A 25,975-nucleotide genomic window follows, 5' to 3' on the forward strand; every position below is an offset into this window, starting at 1 on the left:
GATGATGATGATGATCAACTTTGAAAAAAAAAGTAAAAAATGAAATTAAAAATTAAAAATTCATTTTATAATAATAATAATAATTATAGAATTGACTGAATTATAATCGATTTAGTGTGATAAATAATGTTTTTTTCTTTCTTTCTTTTACTTACTTTTTTCTATTATTCTTAAAAATCGACTATACGATTCGAATGTTTGAACGTTCGAATTCGAATGGAATTATTGCTCAGAATTTTCGTTCGTTTTCGTTTTTTTTTGTTTTTCGAGTTTTTTATTTTGTTCAGTAAATTTTTTCTACTTAATTTGATCATCATCATCATTGTCATAAGATTTTTTCTTTTCTTTTTTTTTCTTGATTCACATTTTGTAGTTTTTAATAATGTTTGTTTTTTTTCGAGATTTCGAATAGAATTATTTTTCTAACAAACAAACAAACAAAAACAGAATTCCTCATCATTCATAAATATAGTTACAATTCTGTATACAGAATCAGAATTTTTTTCTTTTCAAAATCATTTTTTTTAAATGAAAAAAATGAGTGTATCATTCTAGTCAAATCAAATCAAATCAAATCACATTGTTGAACATTTTTTTTCCCACAAGGAAAAAAAAAATTTCAACAGGCATTATTTGTCAACAGAATACAAACAACAACAACAACAACAACAGAACCTCGGTATCCAAGACAACCAAAATTTTGTTTTTGTTTTTTTTTTCTTTATAAATTTTGTTTTTGTTTTTCGGATTTTCACATAACTTGTTGCTAATTTTATTTTATTTTCCTCGAAAAAAATTTTTTTGTTAATATTTTATTTTGTTACATAATTGTTTGATCTTTTTTCATTTGTTCTTCATTCATTCATTAATTGTGTCAGATTTCATTACATTTTATTAATTATCCTACACACACACCGTACGGTCATATTACATTAATTTTTTGTTTCAAACAAGCCAAACCTTCATTATAATCTAGTCAATCATTCCGCTAAACAAAAACACTTATCCGGTTCTTGACATTGAAAAATTTCTGAAATTCTATATGGCAATAACATCATCATCAATGTTGTGTACAATATTTGATTGAAATTTTTTTCTTCATTTTCTCATTTGTAACCGATCATCATCATCATCATAATGGTAATACTCTTGCACCACCAAATACATACACACACACACAGAGAGACACCAGTTTCATGTAATTTTTTTTTTTGTCAACATAGCAAAACATTCGATTTTTTTGAAACATAATGAAAACAAACAAACAAACAAAATCTTTAGCCGTCCTCGTATACAAAACATTCTTTGATTTCTTTTTCTTTTTTTTTTTTTTTTTAAAAAAAAGAGCAGAAAATTTGCACCAAATTTTACTGATCAGATAGACATCAAAAAATATGATCATCATTTTCGTAATTCGTAATTTTTTCTTTTTCGTAACTTATCATTATTGACAAAATAAATTTTTTTTTTTTTGTTAAATTCGTGTTGAAAATTCTTCTTTTTTTCAATTTATTTTCTCCATTATTTCAATGACTTATCGTCTTTGTGTGTGTGAAAAAAAAGATAAAACTTTTAATCAAAATCTTTTCAAATCATTACACACACACAGCAATTTTGTCAACAATGATGGTACCGAACATTAACACTACTCGACGATGGAAACAAACGACGACGACAACAACAAATCCGATTTAAAGACTTATTTTTTTCATCTATAGAATTCTTCTTTAGTGAGAATTCACACTATATATATATAGACAACGTGACAAATTTAACTATAGATCGATGATGACAACAGATTATTTTATTTCATTTAGATTTTCGTTTTTGATGATCCAAAACAACAACAACAAAAACCGATTAATATCATCGAGAGTATTTGTAATTGGAAAATTTATAAACAGATATTGGAGAGAGTGGCTCAAAATGAAAAACAATCTAGTTTTTGATTTGTTCAAGATTATTTTTGATTTTGAAATGCTGTTGCTTCGCGAAAGGCAGGAACTTCAAATTAAAATGGAAACAAATAGACTGGATTTGAAAATTTCAAGGATAATCATAACGAGAAACAATGAACATGCGCGAATTATCATATGGAATGAATGAAAGACACTATTTCCACTTGATTCGATACACACACATGCTTTTAAATGAGTTTCGACGTGTAATATTTTCTTCTTCTTTTTGTTTTTTGTTTTATTGTTTGAATTTTCATCATTTTCATAATTAATATACCAGTTGATCATGTCGTTAAAATCAAAATCTTATAGAGATGTTCGACAAGCTTTTATTGATTTTTTCAAAGATAAATATGAACATCTTTTTGTTCGAAGTTCATCGGTCATTCCTCATGAAGATCCAACACTTTTGTTTGCCAATGCTGGCATGAATCAGGTATTCGTATTTGTTTAATTTTCTATTTATTTTAATCTAAAATCCTTTTGTTTTTTTAAAAGTTCAAACCAATTTTTCTTGGTACAGTTGATCCAAATAGTGATATGTCCAAATACAAAAGAGTGGTTAATAGCCAAAAATGTATTCGTGCTGGTGGTAAACACAACGATTTAGACGATGTTGGAAAAGATTCTTATCATCATACGTTTTTTGAAATGCTTGGAAATTGGTCGTTTGGTGATTTTTTCAAACAAGAAATCTGTCAATGGTCTTTTGAATTGTTGACCAAAGTTTATGGCCTTGAAAAAGATCGAATCTATGTTACGTATTTTGGTGGAAATAAAGCAGCTAATTTAGATCCAGATGAAGAAGCTCGAAAAATATGGACAAAAATTGGTATTGATCCTGAAAAAATTCTTCCGTTCGATATGAAAGATAATTTTTGGGAAATGGGTGAAACGGGCCCTTGTGGACCTTGTTCAGAAATTCATTATGATCGAATCGGCGGTCGTAATGCAGCTTCATTAGTTAATATGGACGATCCGAATGTAATTGAAATCTGGAATCTTGTGTTTATTCAATTTAATCGTGAAAATGATGGTTCATTAGTACCGTTGCCAAAAAAACATGTAGATACTGGTATGGGTTTTGAAAGAATTGTATCGGTAATTCAAAACAAGACTTCGAATTATGACACGGATATTTTCGAACCGCTTTTCAAAGCCATACAGGAAAATACCGGAGCTCCAAATTATACCGGCAAGCTTGGTGACGATGATGTTGACGGTACGGATATGGCATATCGTGTTGTGGCAGATCATGTTCGTACATTGACCATCGCTCTTTCTGATGGTGGACGGCCGGATAATGTTGGTCGAGGATATGTACTGAGACGTATTTTACGTCGAGCTGCTCGTTACATTGAAAAACTCGGGGGTAAACCCGGTGCATTCGGGTCGTTGGTACCTGTTGTCGTACAAACTTTGGGTGATTTTTTTCCCGAACTGAACAAAGATCCACAATTGGTCATGGAAATCATTAATGAAGAAGAGTTACAATTTTTGAAGACTTTATCGAGAGGCAAGCGACTATTAAAAACTGCGATTGAAAAATTGGAAGGCAGTAAAGTTTTACCTGGTGATATTGCTTGGAAATTATATGATACTTATGGATTTCCTATCGATTTGACCAGATTGATGGTCGAAGAACATGGCCTATGTGTTGATATGGAAGGATTTGAAAAAGCAAAAGCTCAAGCTCAATTGATATCACAAGCAAAAATATCTCAATTAGATACAAAAGTTGAACTAGATGTTCATGCTATTGCTGAACTTCGTGATCAACTTAAAATTTCTTTGACCAATGACTTGCCTAAATACAATTACAATTCTTTGACTGATAAAAAAGATAGTGTTTATCGTTTTGAAAGTTGTCAAAGTCAAGTTTTGGCCATCAGAAAAGATAAATCATTTGTTCAAGAAGTTTCTGATACCGATCTGATTGGTATTATTTTAGATTCAACCAATTTTTATGCAGAATCCGGCGGTCAAGAACATGATACGGGTTATATGATTAAGGAAAATGATGATAATAATATTGAAATTGAATTCAAAGTAGTCCAAGTCAAATCATTTGGTGGTTATGTTGTACATATTGGATATTTAATGCAAGAATCTTCTAAACTTTGTGTGGGTGATGTACTTCGGCTAGAAATTGATCAGGTTTGTAAATTATTATAAATTATTATAATTGAATATTCATTAATATTGGATTTTTTATTTTAATTAAAGGAAAGAAGAAAATTTATTATGAATAATCATACCGGTACTCATGTTTTGAATTATGCTCTAAGATCTGTACTAAAAGAAACTGATCAAAAAGGATCACTCGTAGCTGCTGATAAACTTCGATTCGATTTTACAAATAAAGTTAGTTATATATTATTTTCCCTACATATTTTATCTATAATAAGAATTGTTCATTTTTTTCTATATTAGTCTGCAATGACAAGTGCTCAAGTAAAACAAGCCGAAAGTATAGCAAGAGAAATGATTGACAAGAATGAAATCGTTTATGCAAAAGAATCTCCACTTTCAATGGCTAAAGCTGTGAAAGGATTGCGTGCTGTTTTTGATGAAACCTATCCCGATCCAGTTCGTGTTGTCTCGATTGGCGTTCCTGTGGATGACCTATTAAATGATCCATCCAGTCCGGCTGGTATGAATACTTCGGTTGAATTTTGTGGTGGTACTCATCTTAAACGAAGTGGACATATTGGTGATTTTGTTATTACCACTGAAGAAGCTATTGCCAAGGGAATCAGAAGAATTGTCTGTGTTACAGGTCCTGAAGCTACTCGATCGATTAACAAATTGGCCGAGCTTGAAAAACTTGCATCGGAATTAGGAATTTATATTAATGCTAATCAATCAAAATTTTCTACTGAACTAAAAAATATGGTTAAAAAAGTGCTTGATTTACAGCAAAAAGTCTCTGCATCAGATATATCTTGCTGGAAAAAAGAAGAACTTCGTAATACGTTGAACCAATTGAAGAAAAAACTAGATGATTATGAACGATCGTTGAAAGCATCACAAGCAAACGAAGTTATTAAGGTAGCCAAAAAATTGGCCGAAGACAATCCAAATTCGGAATTCATTGTCAGTTCGTTAGATGCTGGCTCCAATGCCAAGGCACTCGACCAAGCGGTTAAAGCTGCTCGAGGTATTAATCCAAATCTGGCTGTGCTATTTTTCAGTATCGATTCGGATGCAAATAAAATTATCTGTATTTCAAATGTATCGAAAGAAACAGTTCAAAAAGGATTGACCGCTAACGAATGGATTCAAAATATAACGACACTCATCGAAGGAAAAGGTGGTGGTAAACAAGAATCAGCTCAAGCTACTGGTAGCAAAATTGGATCATTAGAAGAAGCTATTAAATTATCAGATGAATTTGCACGTCTAAAATTAGGAAATTGATATGATTTTTTAAGAAAAATTTTCTACATTTTATATTTTCTATTAAATTTAATTTTTGAAAAAAAATTGATTCAAAATAAAAAAAAATCAAAGTGTGCATATAACTACTAACATCGTATAAAATCAGCAACAGTTTATTTGGAAATAATATTATGTCGCAATTTGTTTACTGCGTTTTGTTTATATATTTTTTCTTGCATCAGTAAACAATTGATATCAAATTATTAATTAGGGAATTAAATTTCTTAGACATTTTGTTTTTCATTTACAATTATGTCGATCAATGTTTATATGATCATTCTTGATTCATCATATCATCGATGAGCGAAAACAAAAAAAAACATTCAACAAAAATGAATCAAAGTGATACACGAATTCGTAGCAAATCAACATTACTTTCATCATATTTGGCTAGTGATGATGATGATGAAGAAAATAATCTGGAAATTTATGACCAAACAAATAATAATAATTCCGAACGTTTGGAAATACTTGCTCCAATTCCATTGAACAATCATAATACAATCGAAAATGGTCATCATAATCATTCAATCGATACGAGCTGTAGCTCTAGTTCAGCAATAAATTCCAGTTATAATCAAATTAATGACGAAAGTTATTTGAACATTTGGAATGATAATCTAATTGAATCAACTACACCTCGTAAAGCACAATATCGTGTTATATTTGAAATAATCAAAGCTCGTACAATAACTAATAATGAAACAAGACAAAAATTTGTTAATTATACTATTCTAATGAAACGGATACCCGGATTGGAAACCGAACCGGCTATCATTGAACGAAGATATTCCGAATTTCGTAATTTTTATAATGCAATCAGAAGAAAATATCCATTATTGCTCAAAGATGTTATATTTCCAAAAAAAATTTTTATTGGCAATTTTTCCGCAGAAGTGATAGCAGAACGTAGTTTGTCATTTCAAAAATTTCTAACCTATTGCCTTAGTTTAACCGAAATTCGATCATCAAAAGAATTTGCCCAGTTTCTTTATTATCCGGAATTGAGAGAGGCAAAAAATTGCCTAAAATTCATACGATTAGAAGAAGCGGCCAGCATTCTTGAAAATGTTTATTATATTCAAGATAAATTATCATCACATAGTGGACGACCAGATCGTCAATTGATTCATACGTTATGTTGTCTGATTGGTTGCCTTAATGCTGTCGATAATACAACCGATGCAAAAAAATTAGCACGAAAAACATTTGAAATGTTATTCGAAAATCCTGTTGTTTTGATGCCTAGCCAAAATGGTACAAATGACAACACAAATACAATCTTCGAAGTTGATAATCTTTATGAATCCAGTCAGCTAATTGTGCCACTTATACTTCTTTCACTTCGTCATGAATGGTTTTCTGGCCAACAAAAATTTGCTTTAGAAAAAAAATTGGAAGAATTATGTCGAAAACGTAGTTTACCAAGAAATTTTGATTCACATCCTAAATTATTGGAAATTCTTTTACGAAAAGATTTTTCATTATTGTTATAAATTATTATTCTAATCAATTCCATTCAATCAAATAATATTGATATCCTACTAATAATTGTATTATTCATTAGAAAATTGCATACATATTTTTTTTAAAAAAAACCTTATTTATCACTTGAGAATTTATTTATATTATACAAATGTATCAAATGATGAGATGACCATATATAAAACGATTGATTGTATTACTGTGATCAACTTTGAAATGAATAAATATTACAAATTCATTACAAATCATAATTATAATTTAATTTAATTGATTGTTATTGCAAGTATTAAGCCCATAACGACACCAATTGCAATTACAGATAGTATGATTACCAAAACAATTATATGGCCATTAGTATTGGTTGATGATGAAGATATGGATGCTTTTGATAAAAGTTTACATTGACTGTTATATGGATATTGATGATGATGATGATAATAATAATTGTTTAAAATACGATTATTGTTGTTGAATTCTGATTTTGATTGAATTGGCAGTTGTTGATTAGTTGTAGCATTGTATGGATGATGGCTATATGACATTCGTATTGGTTGTGTGGGATATATTTTTGTCGATGTTGTTGTTGTTGGAAAATAAGCTCCTGGATAAAATGTTTGACTAGAATAAAGATGATGAAGACCATGATTATTTGTAGGTTGAAATATTGTACGATTTATTCTCATGTTGTTTGGATAGAAATATGTTGCCGATGGAAACCAAGAATATGATGATGATGATGGTATTTGATGATAATCTCGTATATCTCTTGAAGAAAACCATTTATGAGGCATTTGATGTTTGGAAAATTTTGTTGGTTGGCCATGATTGTCTGAATGAAAGTTTTAATGATCATTATTTAATTTTTTAAAAAAACTAAAATTAAAATAATAAATTACCTAAACGAATAAAATATGGATTTTGATTTTTTGACGTTTTATAATAATTAAATCGTCGATCAAAATTCATAGCTGATTTATATAATCTTTGATTATGATAATGATTATAATGATGGTGATAATTATGATGACGGTGACGATCACTTGTCGGTTTAATTAGATGTTCAGTTGACAGACACATTAAACTTGAAGAATTAGGTGTAATCGACCGTGTGGATTCTGTTGAGTGACAAAAATTATCAACAATATCTTGTTTGAATTTCATTTTAAAATTTGGTTTTTCAATTAAACAACATTTTTCAGCATTTGTTATCTTTTTCACAATATTTTTATTAAAATTTAAAGCTCTACTTTGCCATACCTGTGGCAATCGATGATAATCAACAATTGATGATAATAATGGCGGCGGTTCTTCTTGATCCCTACAATTTATGATTGGTATATGATCATTCATGTTTTTTATTTTATTTTATTGGATTTTTGTATTGTCATCAATCAGCATCGATTTATTTGAACTTTGAAAAGAAATGAGGCATTATACTTGAAGCTACATCTTTAGATAATGTCAGAAATGGATTGTCGATCATCATCATCATCATCATTGACGATAAGGATGATCCAGGTATAAAGAAAAAACTTTAACAACATTCAAAATTGAATAAAAATAGAAAAGAAAACAAAGTAATATCCTAAACTTGATCGGAAAATAAAATCAAGTTGAATACCGGGCTCAACGAAAGCACGAATCAACTTTTTTACTATAGTCGACTTTGTTTAATGATAAGCAATCTTAGTATTAACCATCTGCATACACCGATATCTGTTATAGACACACTCGAAAGAACATTGAACAAGTCAATGACCGAATCAACCAGAAGAAAAAAATTTTTTTGATGTTGAACGAACCGAGAAATAAACAAAATTAGTGACATAACAATAGATGATGATGATGATGATGTTTTAGTTGGACAGAGAAAAAAAAAGAAAAAGAAAAGATTTTTACCTTTTTTTTTATCAAATTATTTTTCTTGATCTTTTGTATGTCATCGAAATTAACTTGGTAATAAACTTGGAATATGAAAAATGATGATGATCACCATAGAATTTTTATAAACATAATTTATATATAGCAGATTTAAAAAAAAAATAGGATAAATCAATATCATTATTTTCTTGTTTGCAAACATAATCGTGACGATAATAAAATGATTCATACACAAAAAAAAAGAAAAAGAAAAATAATTAATATCATTGTGTCAGTGTGTGTAAAAGTGTGTGTTTTATAATACAATTGGAAGGGGAAAATGAAAATAAAATAGAATGATGATAAAAAAAAATGCATTATCAAGAGAAAATTATAGATGATTGGATTGAATTAAATTCATTCATTCATTCATTCATTGATTGGTTGATTGGAAGGATTTGACCATCTGTTAAATTAAATTTTGAAAAAAAAATGTCATTCAGTATTGTGCCATTCTTCATCATCGGGCACTTCACCATTCGGCATAACACTATTATAATGTTCACCTAAACGATAGGCATGCCGGAAGTAGCTAAAATGATAAATGATTATTTGAATAATAATGATAATAATAATGATAAAAGATTTACCATAGAATCAAAGGATTTTTCGAACCAAATTCACTGAAACCGATTTGTATTGGAGTACCTTCGGCTTGAATAATTTCGATAGGCACTTTAAGAGTATTTGACAAGGCTTTCAATTCTAGATGACCACCCCAGGTTTTTGTATTCGCTATTTTATCACAATACACTTCAAATTCTTTATCAGTTACTACACTATTTTCATCATTCAATAAGAATGGCAGGAAATCATCTTTATTTTGACGTATGTATTCACTAGCCTGATATCGTAGCTCATCAACGGTTTGATCAATATTTCGTGTCAAACGAAGCTGATGTTCGATTGCTTTATACATACAATCACCATCCGATGGTATTTCACAAAGGCTTAGGCTTCTTTCCTCTAAAAGACTTTCAATTTTTTTCATTTCGATCGATCTCGTACTATCAATATCATCTAATAGACCAGCTTTGATACGTTCTTGTCGTTCACGATCTTTACGTTCTTTGTTTTCTCGTCTACGTTGTGATTTTGTTATCTTTGGTTTATTTAAATTTTCCATGGAACTATTATTTTCTTCATTATCATTATCATCAGATTTATCATTCTGTGATGATTCTAAAAAAGCTTTTTGTTCGGGAGAATGTTGTTGTTGTAGCTGATCTTGTTGTTGTTGCCAATCGAATATTTCTTGTTCATGTTTTGCTTTCAATTCTGCTTCCATTAATTCAATTTGACTATTTATCTCTTTCTTCTTTTTCTTATCATTTTTAGGAACACTAAACCGTAGTTTTGTAATTTTAGCTATAAGAATTGAAATTGAATTTTCAATAAACGTATTGTAAATATTCAACACATACCATTTAGATCTTTTTTCTCTTGCCGTTGTCTTTCAACTAGTTCTTCAGGTAAATCCGGCAGAGACATTGTTTGAACGTCTCCCATCCAGGTGATAAATTCCCTGAGTGTTTGTTATTATTTTTTTTTTGTAGAAAATAACTGAAAATAAACAAAATAAATTTTTCAAAAAAAAAGGGATAAACAAGCTGAAATTATAATGGACTTGTCGACTATTTCAATTTCTTCGGGTTTGTACTGTGCGCACATCACATTTTCGATAGTATCGATACTTTACGTGTGTGCGTGTCGTGCATTTTTTTTCATTGGCAGAGCATTGTCCGATTCTTTTTTTTTTTTCGCTAACACCGACATCAGCAACAGTGTTGTGTATTCTGATGCAATAATTGTTAATCAATTTTTTTTTTTTTGCAATTCAATTTTCATATCGAGAATAATATGGCCGACGATGAATTGGTAATCAATTTATTTGTATAATAGATGCAATTTGATTATAACTTTGAATATATTGGTTTCTTTTCTATTATGACCATCAAGGATTTAGATTTGACCACCAAAAAGAAAAAGAAGACGAAAAAACCATATGATTTTAGTGGATTGAATGATGAAGAATCATCGGTCAAAACTGAAAGTGTAAATGATTCAAACATTGCTGCTGAAACAAAAACTAATGATGTTCCAGTGGATGATGATTTGGATTTAGCAGATTTTTCCGGTCTTAAAAAAAAGAAAAAGAAAAAGAAGCCTTTCAATCTGGAAGAACTTGAAAATGCTTTGCCAAACGAAAGTGGAGAAAAAGAAAGCCCTGGTGATGAAAAGCCGGATGATTCTCAAGCTACCGAAACTGTAGCTGATGATTTTGATCTAGATTTTAGTGTATCGAAGAAGAAAAAGAAAAAGAAGAAGACTACTTTTGATTTGCCGGATCAAGATGATTTTGATAAAGAAAACGATATAGATGCTGATGATGATTTGAAAGAAGAAATTCAATTCAGTGGTGGTCCATCTAAATGGTTAGATTCGGATCGAGATTATACTTATGATGAATTATTAGAAATGATTTATAACAAAATCAAGGAAAAGAATCCTGAAAGCGAATCTGGTGGTAGAAAGAAATATGTATTACGTCCTCCACAAGTTCTTCGTATTGGTACCAAAAAAACATCATTTGCAAATTTTCTTGAAATTTGTAAATCGTAAGTTTTAAAAATAACAGTGTTTAATTAATTTTTAATAATTGAATTTATTGTAGACTTCATCGACAGCCGAAACATTTGCAGAATTTTTTATTGACCGAATTGGGTACCAGTGGTTCAGTTGATGCAAATAATCAATTGATCATCAAAGGCCGTTTCCAACAGAAACAGATCGAAAGTGTACTTCGACGATATATTAGTATGTTTTGTTTTATCGTATAATTTTTTTTATTTAACATTTTTTCTTGTCCACAGAGGAATATGTTGCTTGCCAAACTTGTCGTTCACCGGAAACTATTCTTCAAAAAGAAACTCGTCTATTTTTCTTACAATGCGAAACTTGTGGATCAAGAAGATCTGTAGCCAATATTAAAAGTGGATTTCAAGCCGTTACTGGACGTCGTTCAGCAATGCGTGCTCGTACTAATTAAATCTTTACATTTTTCCACTTGTAATGATGATTATCATAGGCTTTTTCATACATTCAGAAAATTTTTTTATTATTATAATCAATTTTATTTGCATTCACAACAAAAAATAATAATGATGAATAATTTCAATCGAAAAATTAAAATTCGAATGTTTTAAAAAAAGATTACCGTTCGTTGTTTGTTTGTTTGTTTGTTTATAATTTATCAACATCATCACCAACACAGAATTGTAATGGCATATTTTTAATTGTAGCATTACAATTTTCTTTCAACATCATACATTGATTTAGATAGATTTTTTTATTCGAACCACAAACTGGATCATAGATTGGAATACAATAGGCAGGACATTTGGAAGCGGTTGCACATTCGTTCATATCTACTTTTTCAATTCCATTGCTACGATTGTTTTTTTTGTTTAGAATTCAATAGATTATCTTTTCAACAACAAAAAAAACATTGATTATTTAATTTACTTACTCGCAATTTTGCATTTTTAGATAACATTCATTTAGATAAACTTGACCATCACTTCCACAAACAGGTTTATATAATTCAAGACAATTGTCCGGACAATGATCCTGTCTGGATTCTATTTTACGTGAGAATTTTGTTTTGTTTTGTTTTATTAGAAATTTTATTATATCCATTGATATTGTTGATAATAATCTTACTTCGAGCATTGTTTCCAAGACAAAATAAAATTGGACGCTCCCGGATCAATTTTCTAATGTTAAACAATTAATTAAAACTTAATGAGAATTCATAAAATACATCAATAACATGGTTTAAACTCTTACCCACAGTTACGTTTATGCATCACACATTTATTCGGATAGATTTTATTATCATCTGGATTATGATTATGTAATAGATTAGTTAATTAGATTCGTTTTTTTTTGTGTGTGAGAAAATTTTAAAGACTTAATTTATGGATAAAGATCTTGGAGTCAAGGGTGTGTGTGTATAATTTACTTCAAACAAAACGAAAACTAACCTGCACAAACAGGATCTTGAATATCTAAACAATCAGCCGGACATAATGGATGTAATCCACGACATTCTTCCCAATCACTAATGTTTAAACTTTGTATTGAATAAAAGAATTGAATGAGTTTTTCGATATGATCCGGCAGAAAATGAAAATGAAAATTTTTACTTACCTACAATTGGATAAAAGATGCATGGAACATTCATTATCGAAAACCGTACCGTTTGATGAACATACTGGTGAATATTGTTCATTGTTTGAACATTCTTTCGGACATTTTTGTTGTTGTTGTTGTTCCGAAGAAACTTAATTTAAAATTTTTGAGAAAAATTTTCATCATTATTCATAGAAAAAAAAATTCAACTTACAGATAAAATTTAAATCATAAATGATGATGATTGAAAATATGAGAAAAAAATTAAAAATTTTGACCATGGCCATGATTTGAAATTTTGATGTTTTGTTATATGAGTGTTTATGCAGAGTATGTATGGTATGTAATGATTTGAGGTATCAAAAACAAAAACCAGCAAACGAAATCGGCAACGAAAAAAAAAACTTGAATACTTTATTTGACAGCCAGGAAAAAAAAATTCACAACAATTTTATTGTGTATCGTTGATGATGTCCAAAAAAGGATGCTTTGTGTTTTTTCTTTTTCTGATTAAACAAAAAGCCAACAAATCATCATGGCCATCGAGAGGGTGTCTATTTCAACAACAAACAAAAAATGTTAATCATTTTTACAAGAAAACTTCAATGAAAAAAAATTATGATTTTTTATTTTAATATAAAAAAAAATGATGGATATTTTTTTTACAAATAAATCAAAAGATTAAATGAAAATGTTTGTTTTTTTTAAGCGTTTTGCATGAATTGGAAATGATTTTTTTTCTGGTTTTTTTATTTTTATTTTGATTGCTATTGAATTGGATGAACACGATATAATAGAATGACAAGAATCTTATACCATCGATTTTTTCGGTGTTGTTGTTGTTCAAACTATGCTTTGGTCATTAAGGTTACTGAAGGTAGTTCGAGAATGATGATATCCATAACGATGATTATGATATTGAAGGTCATGACGATGTTGTTGTTGTTGTTGTTGTTGATGATGATTATTTGACGATGAATGTAAACTAGTCTGTAACAGTTGGTGGTTGTTATGATTATAATTCGACCATACACCTGATTTCTGTGGTGTTAAACATTGTGATTCAGTTCTATTGAATCGTAAACCAAATGAACAAATAGGTTCAGAACATTCACCATTTTGTATACATTTAGATTGAAATGGATCAAATTTTTCAAAACCATCTTGAATTTTAAGACAATATTTATAGGAAATTTTTTCATCATTATTATTATTGGCATTAAATTGGCTTGTTTGATGAACACAATCACAAATACAACGTTGATCTGAACCACGAAATCTTTGTATAAATGGTTCAGGACATTTGATGACATGTTTGCATTTATGATGATGATGACGATGATGATGATAAGGATGACCTTGTTGTTGACCACCATCAGAGCTCATTAAACGTAATGGAGGTCGAATTTGTACACTTCTTGGCATATAATTGATTGGTTTACATTCACAATGTGTATGATTTAAAAATGTTAACCGTTCAATACCAACAGCATTACCGCCAGTTATATTATTTTTCATATCGGAACGAATTACATGAAAATATAATTCAATTAATTGTGTTTTACTTGGTTCACAGCGATGAGTCCTGTGAAAAAAAATATGATTTTTTTTTTTGGATTAGTTGCAACAAACAAAAGCAACTCAGAAATAAATTCATCAAAAAACTTACACATCTTCACAGCATCCACTTTCTTCATCACATCTATGCAGTACGGTACATCTATAATTTGCAGAAAATAAAAACAAACAAACAAATTCTTAATAAGATTTTCCATAGATATTTATTCAGAATATAACCATTACCTTGGTACATATTGTTTTGATGGTGATGAATGATAATCCAATACTTTTATCAATTTAGCACGTGGTGTTGAACATGAATATTTTGTTCGAATATAAAATAGATGACTATTTGCTAGATTTACTTCGGTAAAATTCCATTCATGACGAAATATAAAATTTTCATTATCATCATCATTATTCAATGAATTATGTTGAGATAATGAATCGGAAAATGTAAATGATGATGATGATTGTGGTGATTCAATAATCGAAGATTTTGTTGTCAAAACATTTGTAGATTCATCTTTATTTCGACTTCGAAATTTTCTTTGTTGATCATAATCATCATTATCGATTAGATTTTCTGTTTCATCGGTAAACTTGAAATTTCGAGACAAAAAACTTTGATGATTCATTTCACTATTTTTCATATTTTCATGATGCATTCGATGAAATGATAATGATGTACAATGTATTGATGAAATCATGAATAAATACATGATGATGATTATTAGGATTATGATTTGGTTTTTGTTGATCGAGATTGGTCGATATTTTAATCGAGCCAAAATTTTGGCTCGTAAAACAAACGACGTTAATGATTTCATTAGTAGATATTGATAATGAATTTTTTTTCAAAAGAATTTTTCTAATCATTGGAATTCATTTGAACTCAGAAACAAAAAACATTGAAAATATATCGATATTCGATGATGATTGAACAACACTTTTACATTTGAATCGATAGATTAACATCAAATATCCAATCATCATATTTGACCTGAATTTACAAATTCATATGATGATGATGAGATTAAATAAACACACACACATCACATCTGTAATCATCATTATCATTGTGATTGTTGTTATTTGAATATGGAAAAAACTATGTGTGGTTGGTTGGTTGGTTGGTTAGTTAGTTAGTCGATCTGTGGATGAATGAAAGACGATATCCGACAACAACAAGAAGAAGGGAAAATTCTGCTTCATTTTCTTTTTCTTTTTAAATTCTCATGTTTGTTCATATAATTATCGTTTGTCGTTTATATTTGCAACAACAACAAAAATTCTATTTCGCAATCGTCTATGTCTGTGTGATATCATAAAACTAATACAAACATTCAAATGAAGATTACATCTTCATATTAATCGTACAGACAAAAACAAAACAAACAAAAAATTTATGGTATTTTTATTTAGATTTAGATATATACTACCATAAACAAAATTCATTGGCATAAAAACAAATAAACAAAAAAAAAAAATCATTGTTGAATCGGTTGGTTGATTATTATGATCAGTGTTTGTACAAAAAATGGCAGGAAAAGAAAACATTTTGGTCGTGTTAATGATAATCAGGTAATGTTCAAAATGATGATGATCATCATCATTACAATAATAAACATATCAGAATGAACAACCATGGAAATATTATACCGGCTTCTTCGATTCGATCGAAAGATGAAGCACCGACCGAAAAAAAACCACAAAAAATTCAAGGCTTGATGGCTTTTTTAATGGTTGTGGTGGTGGTGGTGGTCTTGTGTTAGTCAAAAAAAAAAAAAAAAAAAAAAAGATTAATTAGTTTGACCGACAGTTGCTATTTTGGTATAAGCAAAAAAAAAAAAACGAAAAATTGATGATCATTTTATCCACGTAAATAACATATATGAACAACGGTAGTTTTGGGTTAGTTAGTTAGTTGGTTTTTTTTGTGCAAATGATAATTGAATGAATGAATGAATAAACTGATCAGACCGAATCGATCAATCTTCTACGCGACCAACTTTAACTTTAATAGTAACTATGAAAAGCAACAGGTGAAAGTTAGGATAATGATGATGATGATTGAAAGTTGAATCGTTCAGAAAGAAAATCAATCAAATTGTTCAATGATTTTTTTGGGATTTATAATTGACTTTGAACTTTGTACAAAATATTTTTTTTTTCAACAAAAAAATGGCCATTGTGGCCAATAATCACGCACACACATACACGAGAATAATTTTGGTCGCATCACACACGGATAGACATATGCAGACCAAACATTGGAGTGTCTTCATTCAATATGAACAGCGGTAAATGATAATATTTTTTAAATCAATTCGAGCCTTTTGGTTGGTTTTTATCGTTGCTACGTGGTTTGAATGAACAACAACATGCCTAATGTCGACTGAATCATTGAATGAATGAATGAATGAATGGATGTATTGCTGATTGGTTGGTTGGCTGGTTGGTCGGTTCGTTCATTTTTTCTGTTTTGTTGTTTTTGTTTTTCTGTATCAAAGATATAAATTCAGGAAAGAAAAAGTAACATAATTTATTGTCATTATAATTGAGCCATTTTTTTTGAAAAAAAATAAGTAATAAATTTCGGGTTAAAACCAGTTATGATCTAGTTTTGTTTCTATTTTCCAAAAAAAAACGTGGAATATTTGTAGACATAATTTGTCACAAGGACAATGAAAAAAAAACTTGAGATGTGTGTGTGTGTGTGTGTGCATTGTATATTAAATAACCCAACAGATGGTTTTTTAAAAAAAATCAATAATCATCAAATATAGACAATGGACAACAGGCAATCGAAAGCCAAACCAGCCACCATGATGCGAATGAACATGGTATTTATCATTAAAAATTACCAAAAAAAATGAGAAAAGAGTTTTTGACATCTGGAGACATTCAAAGATCGACCATTACTTTAAAGAGGATTAAAAATTTTAAACTTAATGTGAATGATGTGTGAAATTTATTTTTTAAAGAACCAAAAAATTAATACAATAATCTTCAATACAAACAAAAAAAAAAAATGATGATCTGATTGATTACAAATACAAAATGATAAAATCTTTTGAAGAAAGAAAGAAAGATAGAAAAACCAAAAAAAAAAAAAAGATTATGAAAAGCTATGAATTGATGAACATTTTACATTTTCTCTCGGATTTTTAACAAAAATGTTTGAAAAAAAAAACTTTTTTGAAGCTGATTATTACATTATTCGTTCGTTTGTTCGTTCGTCAAAAAAAAACCAGAATACATTCAAAAAATAATGGATTCTTTTTCTCACTCGTCTTAATTGTCAGCATTTTTTTGTTTTTGATCTTTTACGAAGACATTTATTTCGACATCGACATTTGATGACATTTGTTTGGCAATTTTTATAATGTGTCGAGAGAGAGAGAGAGAAAGAAAGAAAACATTAAATATAAATTTTTTTGGTTGTAAATTTTGTTTAGTATTTTTGTTTTCGGGTTGAAAATGACTGACACATACACACACAATAATCATCATTGTATGAGATGAGGATACTAAAGAGAAAGAGAAAAAAAGTCATGAATCATTAGGTTTTACAATTTGATTCAATTTTGCCATCTCCGTAGCATCATCATCATCATCATCGGTGTTGACAGTTGTTGTATTACGACGTTGAATGATAAAATGATTATTTTGACGACGCCTTTTTAATCGAAATTTTCTTTTAATACTTGTATGAATCTATGAATAAAATAACATTGTTTAAAAAAAGAAAAGAAAAAGGAATCAGAATCATCAGCAGAAGAAACAAAAAAAAACACATTCTTACCTCTTGATTGAAGAGACAGAATACTGCCGTTACAATTGAACCTTGTAATGCTTCAGTAATAATCATAACATAATGAAATATAAATTGATATGTTGCACATGATTCAAATGGATCGAATGGTACAATATAAAATATATAATGTATACCAAACACTGGTACCAATAATAATGATTTACAAACACTTGAACGTAATTGTTTTGTATTGTTTGTTGTGGTTAATTTTTTCAACAATACATACATCATATAGATTAACAATATGGTATTTATCTTTTTTTTTTTTGGATGAAGAAAGAGAAGAAAAAATTACAATTAAGAATCAGGATTTTGGTCAAAAAAATAATAATAATATTCTTACAACAATGAATGTAATCGTAGGTATAATGTAAATCAATTCCCAATAGCCCATTGATTTTGTCCAACAACTTGTATTGAATTTTTTCATTGAATGAATAAATGTATAAAATGAAATTATTATGAATGGTGAAAGCCATCCTAACAGATAGAATTTGATCATACCAATTTCATTGATTGGTAATGGATGTACAACAATTTGCCAAAGTATAATACCTTCATTTAACATCCAACAATAATTTGTTAAACGTGCCATTTTCATGAATAACATTAATGTTCGACACCATATTGGACTTTTTAAAAAAAGAAAAGAAACAAATCTATCATTATTAAAGATAAATTATAACAAATTTAAAACAAACTTTTTATCAATCATTGAATTAAGACGATAATGTTGTTCTTTGATGAATATTAATACACAAAGTGAAAATGATGATGTGAGTATAAGTGATAGAAAAAAATTTAAATGAATTTCTCTTAATTTAGGTCGTTCTTTTGAAAATGACCATAATAAAATGAAACCAATTGATGTGAGTACCAATGAAACAATATAGATGACTATCGATGTGCGAATAAATTTTAATTTTAATGTTGCACCAGGTGTTGAACAAGGTAGATAATTTGTATATTCTTCTGAATAGTTGATCCATTTTTTTTGAATTTCATCAAAGTGTATTTTATTTATTCGTGCCCATGTACCATTCGACCAACATTCTTTATTTGCTAATTCATTTCGACATGATGTTGGTTTAATACCCAGAGCAAAATATGTCATACTGGGACATGTTTGATAATTAATTGTATTCGGTTTAGCTGAATTCCAGCACATAAAACCATCCCATTTAGCTGGACAATGATCATTTTTTTCATGTAAATTATGATCACCATTTTTTAACATTCGTTCACAACATTGACGTGCTTGTTCACAACAATCAAGTAAAAGTCCCTTTATGAACCAATATTGTAATCAATGAATGTTGTACAAAACAAAAAATCTTAATCAAAATCTTACCATATAAAATTCAGATTTTAATTCTTTTTGAATAGAATTATTTGGCCGTTTAAGTATTTCATAAGTAAATTCCGTACAATTTGGATTGCAAAGTAGAACATTGATTTGATCACTATAATTATAAATTACTTGCCATTTATTAACCGAATCAAAATCAATCCATGGACTTTCACTACCAGCCATATACCATAAACATTGTGCACACATATTATCCATAAAACGATCAATATTACGAAAATCATAGAATAAATTACTTTGGCAAGGAAATCTATCCATCATCGATAATGATGATGATGATGATGATGATGATGATGTTGTTGATGATAATATTGATGATGTAAATGACAATAACAAGATTAAAATAAACACTGATATCATATTATATTTGTATTCGATTCTTTCTTTTTTATAATAATTTGTTTATACATTCATACAGTTTAGATTATTATAAATTGATAATTTATCAATCGAATAAACAATAAATAACATTATTGATCGTTGAAACATTTACACCAAAAACAACAAATTGATACAATTCTACAACAGAAATTATTCAATTTAAAAATTTGAATCAAATTTGTTCTAATGAGCATAAATCATGATTCAATCCAAAAAAAACATTACTTTTTTTTTCTCTAAATAATTTTCATCAAACCAATGGACAATGTTTGTGCTTTAGTCGGTTATTATTATTTATCAATGGCAACTATCTAATCATCATCGTTATTGACATCATAAACATCAACACCGACAACAATAAACATTTGTAAAAAAAACTTAATAAATCTCTGTATACAAGTGAAATCATTATAGGATTGATATATATTATAAGGTAACCAAAAAAGTTATTATTAATATTCACACCAACTTGACAATTGGATTAGTGTCATTATCACATTATAATGTCTGATAATATTATATTTTTTTCAATCAAGATCAGCAAAAAAAAATCTTTGTTACCAAAAATAGTGTTTGATTTTTTTAATAAACTAATCTATCCGGATATATTACACATATTGTCGATTGTGACATTGATAAAGGATTATTATGATTTTTTGTGGCCGCCAATATTTTGTACCACCATTCATATCAAATCATTTCACTAGATGTCACTGGTTGATTATTATGATTTTCGGGCCAATAGCTGATGGTTAATCGTCATCAAATTTTTTTGTTTTGTTTTGTTTTCGAGATGAATGATCATCATTTGCTGACCAAATTACAATAATCATGAAAAATGCATTCAAAGTTGCCATTCTAGGTTCACCTAGAGTCGGTAAATCAACTATCATTGATGAAGCTATATATGGTAATCATTATCGTTTGAAAAATTCATATGAACCAACAAGTGAAGATATTTATTGTGCAATGGTTGAATATGATAAAAATTCACGTGAAAAAATTTTTCTGTATGATTATGGTGGAATGGTATTTAATGAATTTAATGACATTTTTTTAAAATTGATTTTGTTTTGATTTTAATCATCATCATCATATAGGAAACATTAAATATCGATGCAATCAAAATGTGCCTTTCATTTTGTGATGTAAGTTTCTAACATCCATTTGATTATTAATTACGTAATAATTTAAATGATTTAATAGGCTTTTTTGGTGGTTTTCGCTATCAATGATAAAGATTCTTTTTTGATGGCTGTTCAGATTAAAAAGAATATTGAAAAATTAAAAGATAAAAAAGATGTAAGTGAATAATTTATCAACGCGTATATCTTGATTATTTATATCATCGATATATATTAGATACCGATAGTAATGGTTGCCAATAAAATGGACAAAATAAATGAAGCTGTCATTAATCTAGAAGAAATTCGTAAATGGGTAGCACAGGAAAAAGTTAAATTCATCGAAGTATCGGCAACCGATCGAAAAAGCATATCCGAATGTTTTATTTATTTAGTATCGAAGATAATTTTTCTATCAAAATCATCGTTTTCACGTAAATCAAAAACAGGCAGTCTTCAATTGGAATTATAAATTATTAATCAAAAAATACAAAAATAATATTTTTTTTTTTTGTAAATTTATTATTATTATTAAATGATAAATAAAATGGCGAAAATTTTAATAAATATTATGAATTTTGTAATTAAGTTCAAGAAAAGAAAAAAAAAAACAAGGCCGCATATAAAACAAAGAATTTGAATATGGTGCATGAAAAATTACCAGAATTTTATCATGAACATTCAATTATTGCCATGATAGGATTAATAGCCACCACCATAACCACCACCATGTTCTTCATAACCGCCATGATAAACTGGATACGGAATGTAATGTGTTTTTTTCTTTTTACAATCATTCATTAGGATGATATCGCCTTTTTTCTTGCCACCACCTTTGTAAACCAATTTTGGACCACAACCATGTTCACCGCCAATAATTATCGTATCTTCATTTTTTTGACTACCACCAAAAACTGCATCAAAATGTGCGACGATGAAGATGGCAATAATGGTTGCCAATGAAAACAATCTTGAATATTGCATGATCAATTGAATTAACGGAATTAAGTTTTTGGAAATCGAAATGATTTTTTATGATATACAATAACACTGGTCACTTGGTTAATAATTTAGATTAGTTTGTTCGAAATTGTTAGAACAACTGATGGAACAAAAAAATATAATCCCAGTCGTTTTTATAGTAAAACTTTGAACCTTTAATTTATTATAACAACAAACAAACATTGATTAAAAGAGATCAAATACAAAAAGAAAAGGTGTAAAGAGAAGTTTCACTTGAATGATTTTGGCATTACATTTTGAATCACATATATGAGTCCCGGATAACTTGATTGATTTTTAATCTTTATCCCATATTTAAATCCATTTTTATAACTAGAAAATTTTTACGAACATTTTTACGGACAAAATAGAACGGAAATTAAAAAACATGCATGCAAAATATATATTTACTTAATGATAATAGTTTTGGCTTAATTATTGAACCTGGACTACAAAAGATGTGGGTGTTATATTGTGTGTGTGTGTTTGCTTGTGAAAAAAATGAACATTATCTCTCATTAATTAATCACACCATTTTAACCATTTTATCAGGTTCATTAATATAATTGAAAGTTAATTTTTTTCTTCACTGTTTATGTGTTTAACCCGGTATGTTTTAATAATTAAGCGAGTGTTTTGCAACAAAAACAATGAACTTTAACGAAAAACAAAAAAATTGACCGCCAATTTTGCCTCTTTAACCGATGACAATCATTTTTTGTTGTTGTTGTTGTTGTTGTCCTATTGAATTTAATTGTTTTTCAGTGAACCGCAAAATTTTTTTTTTCTTTTCCCGTTGTTGATCGGTTAATCAATGGCAGTTGATAAACTATCTAGAAAAATCGAAGCTAATCAATGGTAATTATATACTTTTCTTTAAAAAAAACCAACCGAAATGGATTAATAACTATTGATCGGTTATTTTGACAAACTTGATCCAATCAATGAGGTCAAAATGTGGTTTCAATAAGAAAAAACGTAAAAAGAAAAAAAATCAACATCTCTAGGTTTCTCTGAAGGGCAAAATTTATCTTGTTGTAAACATCGGATTTTAAATATCATTTTGGTTCCGCATTCATAATCATTAAATTTTTTTTGTTACATTCGATTAAATAATTGTTTGTTTGTAAAAAAAATCAAAGCCAAAGAAACATGAGCGAAATCCACATCAAATTTTTTTTTTTTTTGCATCTTGACAAGAATCAAGGAAGTGTCTATGGAACTGAAAGTTGCTATTTATAATTTACACCAAAAAACCCATCTTCTTCGCATAACTTCTTCTTCATCTTCTTAATGTTTATTTAACACACATCAAGCCAACGCCCAATTGTTGGACGAATTGTTGGTAGTGGTGTGGTTAATAAACATTTTTGGGACATTTTTTATACATTCAAAGGAAAAGTCATTTGGGTTTGTTATTGTTAACCACATATGTTTCTAATATCGTATTCCTTATCGTCTATGTTAGACGATTAGAAATGGAAAAAAAAATCAAACTTTCAAAAGCCGCACACTAAACTATAGTCATGAACAAAAATGAACAGTTTGGTTCAAATTCTCATGATGTATCGACAGATTGTTTTTTGTGTTTTTTTCTTAGCTTTCTCATCGATTAATATTGAGGTATGATTTTTTTGAAATTTTTCTAAATAATTTTTTTAATTAACTTCATATCTATAGACATATGAAATAGATGTAACCGATAAAGTTACATTCACTATTGCTATTGGTAATGAAACTGTCGGTAAAATTGATATTGGTTTATTTGGAAAATTAGCACCAAAAACAGTGGAAAATTTTGTCACTTTAGCTTCGGAAGAAGGTTATCAAGGAAAATCTTATAATGGTAGTTTATTTCATCGTGTCATAACCAATTTTATGATACAAGGTGGTGATATAACCAGTGAAGATGGATCTGGATCATTATCCATTTATGGCCAATATTTTGATGATGAAAATTTTGTACTTAATCATGGTCAACCTGGCCTTATAAGTATGGCTAATGCTGGTAAAGATACGAATGGTTGTCAATTTTTCATTACATTAGTACCAACACCATGGCTGGATGGACATCATACTGTTTTCGGTAAAGTTCTTGATGGTATGGATCTCATTTTTCGAATCAGTAGTTTACCAACCGATTCTAATGATCGTCCTTTACAAAATGTTCGAATAATCGATACAAAAACCGAAAAAATCGACATACAAACTACACTTGAATAGAAATATATTTTTTTTTATAAATTTAAAATTTTTGTTTTAAAAAAATATATCATTATTCTTTAATTAATTGGAAAATTCCTAATTTTTTAAAATATCATTTTTTCTTTTGTATGGTAAATAAAGGATACACATTAATTTCATTATGTGCGTTAATTATGTGCAAATATAATTGTCCGAATAAGAACAGAATTTGATAACAATCATAATAATAATAATAATAATAGCTATTATAATTTTAGGAAGATAGAGAATTTTTTTGTGTTCGATTAACAAGATCATCGTTGATTAGTACACGTTTTGTAGTGCCCGCTAATTCATCAACACTTTTTACTGTTTTATGTGCTAAATCATGAACTTCTTCGTTGATTTTTCCAATAACTAATTCCATTGCTTGTCGACCCTGAGAAAAAAAAGATTTCAATATTAAAAAATTAAGATTTTCATCATTCAATTATAATCATTCATACTTTTGCAGCATTTCTCATTATGTCTTTATGAACAAAATCTTCAAGATAACTACTTAATGGAATACCATGAACTTCGACCACCGTTTCTTGTGTCATTAATGTTTTGTTTGGATTGGACGGATGAGGTTTGTACGTTAATTGTTCAATAATGGACAGTTCATTACAAAAAGAAATATTTTTTTTCAAAATAAAAAGAAACAAATATAATCCACTGTTAATTATTCAAGAAAAAAATGGCTTACATTTTTTGATCTCAATGTAAAATTTTTTGCCCGTGGATCAATTTCCGAATATTCACTTGCATATGTTTTACTACGACCAAGAAGACTTTCAGCCCAACCAGGAAGGCCCCATTTACAGCCGATTAAACGATGTGTACGCATCACAGATGTTTGTGGACAAACTGATCGATCAAGAATATCGATACCAATCACAGAAGGATTTAATGGATTTGGATATTTTCTCCATACAGCCTGTACTACTGTATCCCATTGATGTCTATTTTTAATGATAATAATAAAAAGGTCATAATGAATACATAGAAAGAATAAACAAACAAAATTCGGCTTACTCAAAAGTATGTTCACTTGTCCAGATACGCATTTTGTTCTAAAAAGAATCGAATATTACATTAGATTTGAAATCAATATTTAAAAAATTTATCATTCTAACCTTTTTTAATTTACGAGAACAGAAATTAAAGCAGGATTGAATAAATAGTAAAAAATAAATAATTAGTTAATACTAAAAGAATAAGGAGATGATGACCAAATTGAAATAATTTTGTTTCTTTTTTTAATCGAGTTCAAATGTGCTTTATTAGTTTGATCACGCGTTGAATGGTTGCATAAGATTGAAATAAGATTATTTTCTATCTTTTTTCCTATCTAATCTACCAGGATAATTATGTCAAAAATTTGTGGGAAAAAAAATAATTTAGCTCTCGTTGATTTACATTTCTATCCTGCTTCGTATGAACATCGTTAATCAAGTACATTTGTGACCTTACAATTACACTCCTTTTTATAAAA

At 28.7% G+C, this 25,975-nt stretch overlaps 12 protein-coding genes and 1 long non-coding RNA gene across 18 annotated transcripts; 5 read left to right on the top strand and 8 right to left on the bottom strand.

Annotated features, from left to right (window-relative positions):
• Positions 1-2,133: 2,133 nt before the first annotated feature.
• AlaRS (alanine--tRNA ligase, cytoplasmic) lies at positions 2,134-5,482 on the top strand. Its single transcript, XM_027342763.2, has 4 exons — positions 2,134-2,394; positions 2,457-4,115; positions 4,185-4,322; positions 4,392-5,482. The coding sequence occupies exons 1-4, from the start codon at positions 2,245-2,247 to the stop codon at positions 5,376-5,378; spliced, it is 2,934 nt and encodes a 977-aa protein (XP_027198564.2). The 5' UTR covers positions 2,134-2,244; the 3' UTR covers positions 5,379-5,482.
• A 61-nt stretch (positions 5,483-5,543) lies between these two features.
• Positions 5,544-7,135, top strand: Snx21 (Sorting nexin 21). Its single transcript, XM_027342764.2, has one exon. The coding sequence runs from the start codon at positions 5,699-5,701 to the stop codon at positions 6,893-6,895; it is 1,197 nt and encodes a 398-aa protein (XP_027198565.2). The 5' UTR covers positions 5,544-5,698; the 3' UTR covers positions 6,896-7,135.
• Positions 7,123-8,924, bottom strand: LOC113792820 (uncharacterized). Of its 3 annotated transcripts, none has more exons than XM_027342765.2 (3): positions 8,784-8,924; positions 7,781-8,333; positions 7,123-7,713 (listed from the first exon to the last, which is right to left on the bottom strand). In XM_027342765.2, exons 2-3 carry the CDS (start codon positions 8,232-8,234, stop codon positions 7,148-7,150), a joined length of 1,020 nt encoding a protein of 339 aa, XP_027198566.2. In that variant the 5' UTR covers positions 8,235-8,333; positions 8,784-8,924; the 3' UTR covers positions 7,123-7,147. The 3 variants fall into 3 exon arrangements, with proteins under 3 accessions (XP_027198566.2, XP_027198567.2, XP_075678951.1); XM_027342766.2 differs by having other exon boundaries at positions 7,781-8,295; positions 8,784-8,895; XM_075822836.1 differs by lacking the exon at positions 8,784-8,924 and adding an exon at positions 8,687-8,727 and having other exon boundaries at positions 7,781-8,202.
• LOC113792823 (deubiquitinase OTUD6B-like) lies at positions 8,883-10,451 on the bottom strand. The gene is made up of 3 exons (XM_027342770.2): positions 10,229-10,451; positions 9,395-10,172; positions 8,883-9,336 (listed from the first exon to the last, which is right to left on the bottom strand). Exons 1-3 carry the CDS (start codon positions 10,311-10,313, stop codon positions 9,240-9,242), a joined length of 960 nt encoding a protein of 319 aa, XP_027198571.1. The 5' UTR covers positions 10,314-10,451; the 3' UTR covers positions 8,883-9,239.
• An 82-nt stretch (positions 10,452-10,533) lies between these two features.
• Positions 10,534-12,017, top strand: eIF2beta (eukaryotic translation initiation factor 2 subunit beta). The gene is made up of 4 exons (XM_027342769.2): positions 10,534-10,682; positions 10,764-11,422; positions 11,479-11,621; positions 11,678-12,017. Exons 1-4 carry the CDS (start codon positions 10,665-10,667, stop codon positions 11,851-11,853), a joined length of 996 nt encoding a protein of 331 aa, XP_027198570.1. The 5' UTR covers positions 10,534-10,664; the 3' UTR covers positions 11,854-12,017.
• On the bottom strand, positions 11,677-13,349 carry LOC113792824 (uncharacterized). The gene is made up of 7 exons (XM_027342771.2): positions 13,213-13,349; positions 13,017-13,149; positions 12,851-12,939; positions 12,654-12,705; positions 12,528-12,580; positions 12,334-12,445; positions 11,677-12,252 (listed from the first exon to the last, which is right to left on the bottom strand). Exons 1-7 carry the CDS (start codon positions 13,283-13,285, stop codon positions 12,048-12,050), a joined length of 717 nt encoding a protein of 238 aa, XP_027198572.1. The 5' UTR covers positions 13,286-13,349; the 3' UTR covers positions 11,677-12,047.
• A 70-nt stretch (positions 13,350-13,419) lies between these two features.
• On the bottom strand, positions 13,420-15,388 carry LOC113792853 (uncharacterized). 2 transcript variants are annotated; one of them, XM_075822801.1, is made up of 4 exons: positions 14,802-15,388; positions 14,668-14,718; positions 13,815-14,583; positions 13,420-13,552 (listed from the first exon to the last, which is right to left on the bottom strand). In XM_075822801.1, exons 1-3 carry the CDS (start codon positions 15,386-15,388, stop codon positions 13,842-13,844), a joined length of 1,380 nt encoding a protein of 459 aa, XP_075678916.1. In that variant the 3' UTR covers positions 13,420-13,552; positions 13,815-13,841. The 2 variants fall into 2 exon arrangements, with proteins under 2 accessions (XP_075678916.1, XP_027198609.2); XM_027342808.2 differs by lacking the exon at positions 13,420-13,552 and having other exon boundaries at positions 13,600-14,583.
• A 795-nt stretch (positions 15,389-16,183) lies between these two features.
• LOC113792847 (calcitonin gene-related peptide type 1 receptor-like) lies at positions 16,184-20,526 on the bottom strand. Of its 2 annotated transcripts, XR_012846795.1 has the most exons (6): positions 19,730-20,526; positions 19,080-19,663; positions 18,722-19,010; positions 18,367-18,633; positions 17,777-18,278; positions 16,184-16,323 (listed from the first exon to the last, which is right to left on the bottom strand). XR_012846795.1 is itself a non-coding variant. In XM_027342801.2 (5 exons), exons 1-5 carry the CDS (start codon positions 20,105-20,107, stop codon positions 18,114-18,116), a joined length of 1,683 nt encoding a protein of 560 aa, XP_027198602.2. In that variant the 5' UTR covers positions 20,108-20,526; the 3' UTR covers positions 16,342-18,113. The 2 variants fall into 2 exon arrangements, 1 of the variants encoding a protein (XP_027198602.2); XM_027342801.2 differs by lacking the exon at positions 16,184-16,323 and having other exon boundaries at positions 16,342-18,278.
• Positions 20,527-20,842: 316 nt separating this feature from the next.
• On the top strand, positions 20,843-21,821 carry LOC113792851 (NF-kappa-B inhibitor-interacting Ras-like protein 1). Its single transcript, XM_027342807.2, has 4 exons — positions 20,843-21,157; positions 21,229-21,276; positions 21,335-21,430; positions 21,491-21,821. The coding sequence occupies exons 1-4, from the start codon at positions 20,960-20,962 to the stop codon at positions 21,722-21,724; spliced, it is 576 nt and encodes a 191-aa protein (XP_027198608.1). The 5' UTR covers positions 20,843-20,959; the 3' UTR covers positions 21,725-21,821.
• LOC113792854 (uncharacterized) lies at positions 21,789-22,367 on the bottom strand. Its single transcript, XM_027342809.2, has one exon. The coding sequence runs from the start codon at positions 22,234-22,236 to the stop codon at positions 21,955-21,957; it is 282 nt and encodes a 93-aa protein (XP_027198610.2). The 5' UTR covers positions 22,237-22,367; the 3' UTR covers positions 21,789-21,954.
• A 46-nt stretch (positions 22,368-22,413) lies between these two features.
• On the bottom strand, positions 22,414-23,304 carry LOC142645771 (uncharacterized). The gene is made up of 3 exons (XR_012846830.1): positions 23,146-23,304; positions 22,666-23,087; positions 22,414-22,587 (listed from the first exon to the last, which is right to left on the bottom strand). It is a non-coding gene; the product is annotated as an uncharacterized LOC142645771 (long non-coding RNA).
• A 357-nt stretch (positions 23,305-23,661) lies between these two features.
• Positions 23,662-24,617, top strand: LOC113792850 (uncharacterized). The gene is made up of 2 exons (XM_027342806.2): positions 23,662-23,877; positions 23,935-24,617. The coding sequence occupies exons 1-2, from the start codon at positions 23,791-23,793 to the stop codon at positions 24,475-24,477; spliced, it is 630 nt and encodes a 209-aa protein (XP_027198607.2). The 5' UTR covers positions 23,662-23,790; the 3' UTR covers positions 24,478-24,617.
• On the bottom strand, positions 24,613-25,967 carry slmo (PRELI domain containing slowmo). 2 transcript variants are annotated; one of them, XM_027342805.2, is made up of 5 exons: positions 25,617-25,967; positions 25,516-25,553; positions 25,187-25,442; positions 24,945-25,118; positions 24,613-24,877 (listed from the first exon to the last, which is right to left on the bottom strand). In XM_027342805.2, the coding sequence occupies exons 2-5, from the start codon at positions 25,545-25,547 to the stop codon at positions 24,713-24,715; spliced, it is 627 nt and encodes a 208-aa protein (XP_027198606.1). In that variant the 5' UTR covers positions 25,548-25,553; positions 25,617-25,967; the 3' UTR covers positions 24,613-24,712. The 2 variants fall into 2 exon arrangements, with proteins under 2 accessions (XP_027198606.1, XP_075679020.1); XM_075822905.1 differs by having other exon boundaries at positions 25,900-25,956.
• Positions 25,968-25,975: the final 8 nt, after the last annotated feature.

The sequence above is a fragment of the Dermatophagoides pteronyssinus genome, unplaced genomic scaffold (assembly GCF_027571235.1).
Source record: "Dermatophagoides pteronyssinus isolate colony J.1.1.1.1 unplaced genomic scaffold, Derpt_VIB-CSIC_2022.12 sq0001, whole genome shotgun sequence".
Lineage (NCBI taxonomy): Eukaryota > Metazoa > Arthropoda > Arachnida > Sarcoptiformes > Pyroglyphidae > Dermatophagoides > Dermatophagoides pteronyssinus.